Source organism: Colossoma macropomum, unplaced genomic scaffold (assembly GCF_904425465.1).
Source record: "Colossoma macropomum unplaced genomic scaffold, Colossoma_macropomum, whole genome shotgun sequence".
Taxonomy (NCBI): domain Eukaryota; kingdom Metazoa; phylum Chordata; class Actinopteri; order Characiformes; family Serrasalmidae; genus Colossoma; species Colossoma macropomum.
Window position 1 is genome coordinate 24,812,654 of NW_023494793.1, and position 9,785 is coordinate 24,822,438.

A 9,785-nucleotide genomic window follows, 5' to 3' on the forward strand; every position below is an offset into this window, starting at 1 on the left:
CGCTGCATCCACTAATGCAGGTTTAGACTGTACTGTGCACAGTGGAAGTCATTTCTCTACAACATCCCAAAGGCTGCAGAATTCTCTGGGCTTGAGCTCATCTGAAATGGACTGATGCACAGTGGAAACGTGTATTGTGGTCTGACAAGTCAAACCTCAAGATTATTCATGGAAATAATGAACATTGTTTTCTCTGGGTCAAAGGAAAAAAGGACTGTTTTTACCAGCGTGAAGTTCAAACATCAGCTTCTGTCATGGTGGGTGTGGGGGAGGTGGTATTAGTGGGTAACTGGCACAACTGTGAAAAAATGAAGTGTGAATGAGAGCAGAAAGGTGTTAAAACAGGTAACACCTGATGATACGAGTCTTCAGACCACAGAGGAAAGAACTGAGCGTGAGAACTGACTGCAGTGCAGAGTCCAGGGAAAAGTTCAATCCACCTCTCTGGAGCAAAGACACCAAAGCAGAGAGACCCAGCATTACGAGTCTGTTTAGATTTTAAGGATGGACATGACGAGCCTGAAAGATGAAGATCAGTATGATTATAAATATGTGAATAAAAGACTGTCTTGTCATAAACATGAATTTATAGCTTGTAAAAGATGCAATAAGTGTGACATAAAAACATCATTAGGTTTCAGTTCTTATTTGGTTGATGTTGTCATTACTGCAGTTTTACTAGAATAAAAGTCAGACCACAAACACATCTCTAACTCCTCTCTGTTCTCAGGCCTCTGAGACTGTGAGTTTGGCACAAACATTTTAACCATATACTATAACAGTCTAATTTCACAGTCTAATTTCACAGTGTGATTTGTTTTTTCATTTGATTAATATCTGTTCACATGATTAATTAATTATTCACAGGTGATTAATAACTGGAGTCTGTTTACTGATTCCATAAATATCTGTTCCTTGTTAAAGTCACTCAGGTTTTTTTTACATCTGCCAATTTCTCCCATATCCAAAGCATCAAGAGATGAGAACTGACTGATTGATAACCGTCTAACATGTCCAAGACCTTGACGTGATGTTCTTACGAGATAATCATTTGCCCCTCATGTTATAAGAAGATCAAACGATACACTACAGGCCAGGCTAGTAACATTAGCTGAGGCTAAAATAGATGATTCACACTTTAGATTCACTGAATTCTTGGTGTAAATTTCAAACCTCATATAATTGACTATGGCTTTTAGTGGTCTGGTTGGTGGTTTCTGTTAATGCAGTAATAGTGAGGTGATTAATAACTCCCATGGTGGTGTGACCACCTTCATTAAAAACAAAGGTCTTAGGTTTTACAATGCTATGTTGTCTGGTGTTTGATATTTACTAAATCTGCTGTAATCTGTCCACATCAGTTGGGAGGGAACTCAGTTATGACACTGATTTCATGGAATTTAAACAGGCTTATGGGGTCCATGACCATCAGTAGCCCCAGGGTCCACTAACAGGTTCCTCTGTGTACATTTCAAGCTATGTGTGATCTATTATGGGTTTTGTGGTCTGGTTCTGGGTTTAGTTTAATGCAGTGATGGTAAAATGCTGTGTGATGAGCTGGGCTTAGACAGAACATTTACAATGGAGAACAAAATGTAATTTTCTATTTTAAGATTTTAACCTTTTGTTTCTAAGCAAACTTAACAATGTAATAAGAGAAATTATTCTCATAGTTTGAGAGTTTAAATACAACAAGCATAACATTTTTCAGTTCCTAGAAATCATTAGGCCTCTTCTGAAGGTCTAGAAAGCCTGAAGTTCACCCTGGGTAAATTAGTACTTGATCAAAGCTAATATCTGTCTCTGAATAAAGAACAGGACATAAGAGGTATTGTGCTTAGAGAAAATATTTATTTGTGTTAATTCCAGACATCAGCAAAGATGAATAAAAATATAGTTTCTATTACACTGATTTATTTCTTAAGCTAATTAAAGAAAGCAAAGTAATATGTCATTTCATAAAACATAACATGATTATAAATGTAACTTCAACTGCATTATAAAAGATCAACAGGTTAGAATACATTAAGAATGAGGATATCAGAACAAATGACCACACTGCATTTTGTCAACCACCATCAGTTTATGAATATGGTTTAGTTTGGTTAGACATAAGGATATGATAAAATATATAAAATGAAAAAAATTAAAATACATTAAGCATCAAAACTCATGAGATCAAAAATATATTATCATACAAAAATCAAAATAACAATCTTACAAAACAAAACAACTGAGCTATAAGCGACTTAAAAAACAGAAGAGATGCAGCTGTACCACAAGTTCCTCACTAGAGACACTGACACAGAGTCAGTGTTAGAAAAGTACAGTAAAACAAAATGAGAAAAAGTGAGACTCTTTTCACTTCATCAGTATAAAACAGTAACAGAGCGTTTGTTATTGAAAGATATACAGATATTAAAGATAATTCTGACAGTCTAAATGTGTTCAGATCCTCTTCTGTCTGCACTCCTTAAAACCCCAAACAGGTGTTTCTGTAAATGGTTACTTTTCTGTACTGAAACAACAGCAGCAGTTTACTTCATAGACCTACAAGAGAAAAGCACTTTATGACTTTCATATTTTAGTATATTTGACAGATGGTAGGTAATTATTTATTAATCAAAGTTATTTTCAATAAAACAGTAACATAAACTCATGAAACTCATCATGACTATTGTCTAAATATGCTGATGAAGACAACATGGTCTGATAGTGTTCCTGGTGTTAATCAGAGACTTTGAAAAAGCGTGTATCTCCTGAAATACATCACCAGATTAGAGGTAGAAAGTAGGTCAAGTGTAGTATTCAAAATTTAGTTTCAAACAGGAAGACATGATAATATAACATATTTCATTTCTTTTTATCTTTTTTGAAAATGTTTTACTTTGGTGAAAATGAGTTAAGTAGTAACATTAAATTATTTTTTACAACTAATTTTTCACTCCTGCCTGTTTAAGGTGAATGTAAACAGTTTTCTGTTGTTAAAACAATCCACTACACTCACAATGGAGTTTAGTCGATGTATCTGAAAAATGAAGCATCAGTGTGTCAACCTGATGTGTGTAAAATTCTGTTAAACTTAGATATTGTTTCTTTACAGTTTAAATATTTCTGTACATCATGAGGGAAGAAGGAGGGCAGTTAAATCCTCCTCAGCACAAATCTGCAGAAATTTGTTTTGCATGAAAAAAATCACTTGTATTTTAAACACACTCAGCTTCCACCTTCACTTACTGACTCAGACAATACTGTCATCTGGAGATCAAGTCTAGGTTTTAATAAAGCTCTGAAATATTTTTAAGCTTCATGCAGTGTTTAAATTAAAGGGGAACCAGAGAGAGCTCAGATCCTCTGAAAGAGACTTACACTCACAGTAACTACACTGTTAGAAATAAAGGTTGTGTGCAGGAACATTTTCATTAATCAAGGTACAAACAATGTAAATGTTTCCTCAAAGGTACAACAGTAGTTTTAAGGTCTGATTGTGAACCTTAAATAAGTTTTTCCCAGTGGAAAAGTATGTATTTGTACCTTTTCATAAACTAATGTTTTAAAACAGAACAATAAAATAAAAAGCCTGGAGATGAGACGGAGTGTTTGGACTAAATACAACTTAGAAAATATAATTTAAATGGATTATGGTACAATTATGTTCCCTAACTAAAGGTACTGAGATGTACCCTTGAGGGTATGACCCCAGGGAGAAGAGGGGTAACTGCCCCAGTGACAGTTTACTACTTTTCTTTTTTCGAGACTACATAATAGAAGAAAATCAAACTCAAATTTCTTTTATTACCTTTAGACTTTATCATCTGTAAAGCACTTTGAGCTGCCACTTGTATGAAAAGTGCACTATAAATAAATGTATTACTATTATTATTGTTATTGCTATTATTATTATTATTATTATTATTGTTGTTGTTGTTGTTACAGGTTGTTTTAACTTCTTTTTATTAAAGAAATCAACAAAATGTGTAACTTGGCCAAGGGTTCTCAAACTTTTGTATCTAATGGTTGATGAACTGTGGGGGCTTCAGGCACCCACTTAATATCACTGATGATAATTTTACAACAATTAAAATTAGATGAAGGAAACTGTATATACGTTATACAATATGTGTAAAAGGGGTGTTTATATTATATATATTTTGCTATAATATAATGTAAATTTTTTACTGATGTAAAATTAAAACTCTTTCATCTTTTTCTTTTAAATAGCTTTTTTGTAACCTTTGCCCTTATAGGTCATATTTTTTGTATTAATGTGTGAGTAAAGCCCCTTGGTGAATGAGTAACATGGCTCCAAAACCATATGTTTTTTAAATGAACAAAAAAAATGTAGATATTAATTTATTTGTTCTGTAATTTTTTTTCGATGGTGCTGCATGGCAGAGGAACAGCTAATGCTTTGTGTTAACACAGTCAGTCTTATATGATCCTTTACAGAAAATAAATGTATATTAGGTCATTCATACCTTCTCTGTGGCGTTTAAAATTTTCCATCTTAATTTGGGAATAAGTCACATCATTTGGTCTCCTCACTGCTTCATCTGATACAGAAATAATTTAGATTATGTCAAAAATAATTAAAGGGAAAATATATCTCTGTTATTATAGAGATGCAGTTCTTACAGATTCCTTTGTAGTTGTTTGTAGTCTCAATCTGAGCGTAAGTTACATCACTGGGCTGAGCTGCAGAATCATCTGGAACAGAAGAAGTTACTCATCAGAGACGCCACTGTGTTCATCATCACATCATCAAAGATACCTCACTTAAAAAGTATCAACAAAGAAGAGATGAAATATAGCTATGTTCCTGTTATATATAAAATCAATAATCCATCAATGTGATCACTACTTATTACAGAGCAGATAAGATCTTTTAGTGAAACAGTGTAACTGTAACTCTATGTTGGTAATGCAAACTGATCAGCCTGCAGTGGTGGCTTTCCTGAGAGAGACCCCCCAGACCCTGACAGACTGGTTTTGATTGGTGTTCTGCTGATTTCCAGTAGAGGGAGACACAGCTCACAGAAATCTGTCTTTAGTCAGCTGCATAAATTGATACAGGACATACAAAATGTGTTTTCAAACCTTTGTTCTTCTTGTAACAGCAAATCAGGCCCAGTATGATAATGAGGAACAAGGTTAAACTCAGTCCCGCTGACACTCCAACTGCCACTCTTACTGTTACACCATCAGATCCAGAACCTGAAGCTGGAAAAAGAAACCCGCGAATTATTACAATTAGTGAACTGTAAAGTTCAGAATGAATCAAATAACATCAAACTGTGTTCTCACCTCTGACTGAGAGCCAGCTCTTTGGTGACTCTCCTTTCTCTGGGTGTTTACAGTGGTAGAGACCTTCATCTGACTTTGAGATAGTACGGATGATCATCTCTCCTGTAGTCTGGGTCTGGAGCAGTGATCCATCTTTATAGAAATCAGCTGTGAGGTTTGAGGGCTTTGTGGAGTGATATAAACAGCGGAGAGTCAGAGAATCTCTCTCAGACACAGGATGGACAGGACTGTCCAGAATCACATCACTATCTGTAGGAGAGATTAATGAGTGAAGTAACACCGTCTTACATTTACATTAGTAAAAAGAAATTACTAGAAATTGCACTTTAGAGTACAAGATCAGTTTTTTTAGTTAAAGGTTGGTAATTTACTAAGAATCAAAGGAAACTCTAAACTACTGTTTTGAAAAGAAACAATAAAAATAAACAACTCTGATGGGACACAATGTAACTAATTAGGTACTTAATCAAAGAATTCATTAATAAATACATTCATATAGACCCATCACTCTGGTAATGACAATACACAAGATTATTTATACAAGTTTTAATTATTTAGTGCCTTTCTTGGGCTGACAACTGCTTTAAAATGTAAACATAAAAAGCAGCTAACAGTTAAAATATAATACAGACACACGAAAGGTAAAACATTTTAAAAATACAATAAAAACAGTTTGAGAGCTGTGGCAATGAATGATGTATAATGCACAAATAAAAATGCTCCTAAATCACTTCAGTTACTGCATATTAAAGTAGTAATGAGCAGCCAGTTCATAATCAGCTATAGGTTTGTTAAGATGTAAAAAGAGCTTTATAACATCCTCCTATACTGAAGTGTTAATCTAGTATGGAAGTATTTACAGTTTTAACAATTAATTCATTAAATAGCTTTTTAAATAATTCTGTATTGGATGCCTATTTTTGCTAAGAGTAATGGAGACTCACTGTGCACTGTGATGTTGAGAGGATCACTTCCTCCTCCAGATTCAGACTGACACCAGTAAACTCCAGTGAGGGATGTGTAGAGGGAGCTGATTTTGCATGTAGATCCTGTAACTGATGAACAATCTGACACCTCCCCACTGTGTGTGTATCGTCTCACTCTCCATCCAGTAGAGTCACTCAGTCCCTCACAGCTCAGTGAGAGAGAGCCAGCACTAAAGTGTTGAGTTCTGCTGGGACTGATGATCAGAGAGGCTGGAGGAGATGAACCTGAACATGCACACAAGATACACATGTAGCATGTTGATAAATAGTAATGCTAAACAAATATACTGTTCACTAAAAGAATGGTTTTGATGAATACAACATATATATATAAACAAAATGATTAATTTCTGTATTTCCTCACCAGTGATCCATAGTGTCTGTGCAGTGCTGTACTGTGTCTGATAGGCTGGTTCTCCTCTCTCTGCTCTGCACACATAAACTCCTGTGTGATTTAGAGCAGCAGGACTGAGAGTGAAGGAGCCTCCAGCTTCTCTTCTGCTGTCTGACAGGAGCTCTACATGATACAGAACATTGCCATGAATGTCTCTTATTTGTTGTAAGCCTTGTCTGTAGAGAACAGCTCTGTACCAGCTGAATGTCCAGCCTGTAGAGGAGCCTGTAACCTCACAGCTTAGAGTCACTGAGTCTCCTTCAGTCAGCCAGCTCTGTGGAGACACACTCAATACTGCCTGAGCTACATCTGACAGAGAGAACATGGAGATTATAATAGACTAAATCAAGTTTATACACAGTGATAAGATTATTACATACAGTATAATTAATGAGAATATTAAAACAAATCCACAGACTCACCAGACACAGTCAGTGTAACAGCATCACTGATCTCTGAGCTCTGAGAGTCATGTTTTCTTTCTCCTCTGCAGGTGTATTTACCACCGTTAGACTCTGTAACAGAGCTGATTGTGAACTCCTGTGTTCTTCTGTTTGGGGACAAATGGTCATCTTTATACCAGCTGTAAGTCCACTCAGTGTCTCCTCCTGCCTGTGTGTCACATCGCAGAGTGACAGCCTCTCCTTTAAACACCTGTTTATCAGGCTTTATGGACACCACAGCTTTAGTGCTGTCTGTAAGGAAATCACAGTTCCCAACACCATTAATAAAATGAGAGCTGAGGTTTTGAGATTAAATGATGAATTTTGCTCATTATTTAATACACAGTACTGCGCAGTGAAGTTTGCACAGACAAGTTTGATCTGTGTCTGTTCTAAGTGGATGGATAAAGTGTTTTAGTCATACTAACTCTGTGCCTAATACAAACTACAAAGAGACAGATCTGCTGTGTGCCACTTTGACCAAATAACCATTTTCAATACATTTTTTGGCTGTTGCTACTATTAAAGTTCATCATGAACAGACATTGTGGGGCCATTAAAAATCCTCCAGACTCCACACAGAAAGGACCCTGGTCGCCCAACCAGGGCAGGGAAAAAAATTTAACCAATAATATCATGTTTCACTTTCCCCTCCCCCCTCACATCTATCACTGGGTGAAACTCAGCTAGCTCAGAGATCCTCCTTGATCCTTTTTTCACTTGGAAATACATCATACATTAGGAAAATCCACTATGTTTTAGGGTGTGGCTCACATCCTGATGTGATTATTAGTGCAGTTTGATAGAAAACTAGTGAGAACACTGCCATTCAAACCCTGGTGCAGGTCCTCTGAGGAGGTCTGTTTCAGTTCACTTCTAAACAAACCATAAAGCAGTGTTTAAAATACGAATGCAAAACAGACCAAATACCAAACAAACCATCACCTCTTCTCTACTTTCACTGGTACATGCAACAGATGACTTTCTGATGCTATTTTGATACATGGACTTATTTTATCATCACATGATCAGTTGGCTGGACCTTCACTGTAGCTGTTGGTCTCTCTGTTCAAAGATGACAAAAAATTGTGAAATGTTTAAGCATCATTCTGCTGAACTGATAGAGCTGAAAACCCATTTCGGACCTGGACTTTAGACTAAAATCCTTTTGCTTTTAGTGAAACTATAAAAAAATGCTAGCCAGTACATGACTGTCGAACACAGCTTTGAGTAGCTGTACACACACAAAATCATAATATTTTTCATTAAAAGTCTAAAAAGTTAACTTAATTGCAGAAAAGATGTGTTTCAGTACTGACAATTCCTAATGTTACACACTGATTTTCAGACTCTGGAACACATTTACTTCAAAACAATGAGATCTAACTGCTCTCTCTGTGGTCATGAGGGACAGAGATGCAGCCTCACTTCCTGCTCTAAAATGTAGGTTTGTGGCTAAAATAAGGCTCCGCCTGTGGACTAAAAGTCTCTGTTTCTGTAGGGACCTGAAAACTTGGGACAGCATTTTTATTAATAAAGTTGTTGTCACTTTAAAAGAAATCAAAAGTATCTTTTAAATTAAAGAAAGAAAACTTAAAAAAAAAGTATTATTTTCACACATGTAATTTAGGGGTTAGTGTTTGGCTAAGACTGTAAGAATTCGTCAAAAACCAGACGCTCACGGATTAAAAGGACAAAAGGTGTTTTAATAGGGCTAGGCAGATGCAAGGTCAGTAGGCAGGCGTGGGTCAAATCCAAAAGACAAACCATAAACAAGGTGGTGATCGTATCACAGAGCAGACAAAGTCCAAAAAGGGGCAAGGGAAAAACGAAGACAAAAAACAGGCAAAGGTCCAAAAACACTGATCAGCAAAGACAGGCAACAATACAAAAGGGCAAAGGCAAAAGGCAAAGTCAAAGAATGAAATAATGGTCAAACAACGTACAGCAAATAACACTTGGGAAAACCACTCAGTATGTTCGTGGAGAAGCAATACCTCGCAAAGAACTAAACTAAAGCCCGGGCAAGTAGTCCTCAGGTACTCAGGTGAGTACTCAGGTGAGCGCGACCTCTGATAGGAGTGCATAATCTCCTCAGAGGTCATGTGATTCCCCATAGTATTGTGGGTAGCAGTCTGTTGAGTTTTCCGAGTCGGAGGGAAGTTGCGTTGTCACGTGATCCTCCTGAGGGTTCTGGGAACTGAAGTCCAAGTTTTCTTGTGACACAGGTCGATGTGTGACACAGACACCTCTTAATAGAAAATATCATATAAATGATTTTATATATATTTAGCTCATTACTATTTGATTTGATTCGAATTCTGATTTGAATTAAATAGATCATAACATAAACATTGTAGGACTGGCGACCTGTCCAGGGTGTATCCTGCCTTCCGCCCAATGACAGCTGGGATAGGCTCCAGCACCCCACCGCGACCCAGAAGGATAAGCGGTTTAGATGATGGATGGATGGATGGATAATCATTGTAAATATCTAAGGTCGAAATACTTAATTTTATGCACTGTTAGACTGCAATTTGAACTAATTTGGTAGAACAGTCCATTTAAACTCTGAAGATTTATAATCTTTAAATTATAATCTTTAAAGATTTTAATTATTTTAAAACATCATTATATTATGGAACCATTTTATATGTA

The 9,785-nt window shown here is 36.2% G+C and overlaps 1 protein-coding gene across 1 annotated transcript; it reads right to left on the bottom strand.

Moving 5' to 3' along the window:
• Window positions 1–2,727: 2,727 nt before the first annotated feature.
• Window positions 2,728–9,244, bottom strand: LOC118814072 (sialoadhesin-like). The gene is made up of 9 exons (XM_036579734.1): window positions 9,171–9,244; window positions 7,107–7,423; window positions 6,655–6,993; window positions 6,249–6,515; window positions 5,305–5,553; window positions 5,098–5,220; window positions 4,636–4,707; window positions 4,479–4,553; window positions 2,728–2,759 (listed from the first exon to the last, which is right to left on the bottom strand). Exons 1-9 carry the CDS (start codon window positions 9,242–9,244, stop codon window positions 2,728–2,730), a joined length of 1,548 nt encoding a protein of 515 aa, XP_036435627.1.
• Between the last annotated feature and the right edge of the window lie 541 nt (window positions 9,245–9,785).

Coding starts and splice junctions, on each gene's coding strand:
- LOC118814072 (XM_036579734.1), bottom strand. CDS start 9,244: ATGGGGAATCACATGACCTCTGAGGAGATTATGCACTCCTATCAGAGG. Junction 7,424..9,170: donor TCACCTGAGTACTCACCTGA/GTACCTGAGGAC, acceptor TCAAAACCTCAG/CTCTCATTTTATTAATGGTG. Junction 5,221..5,304: donor GAGCTGGCTCTCAGTCAGAG/GTGAGAACACAG, acceptor TTCTTTTTCCAG/CTTCAGGTTCTGGATCTGAT.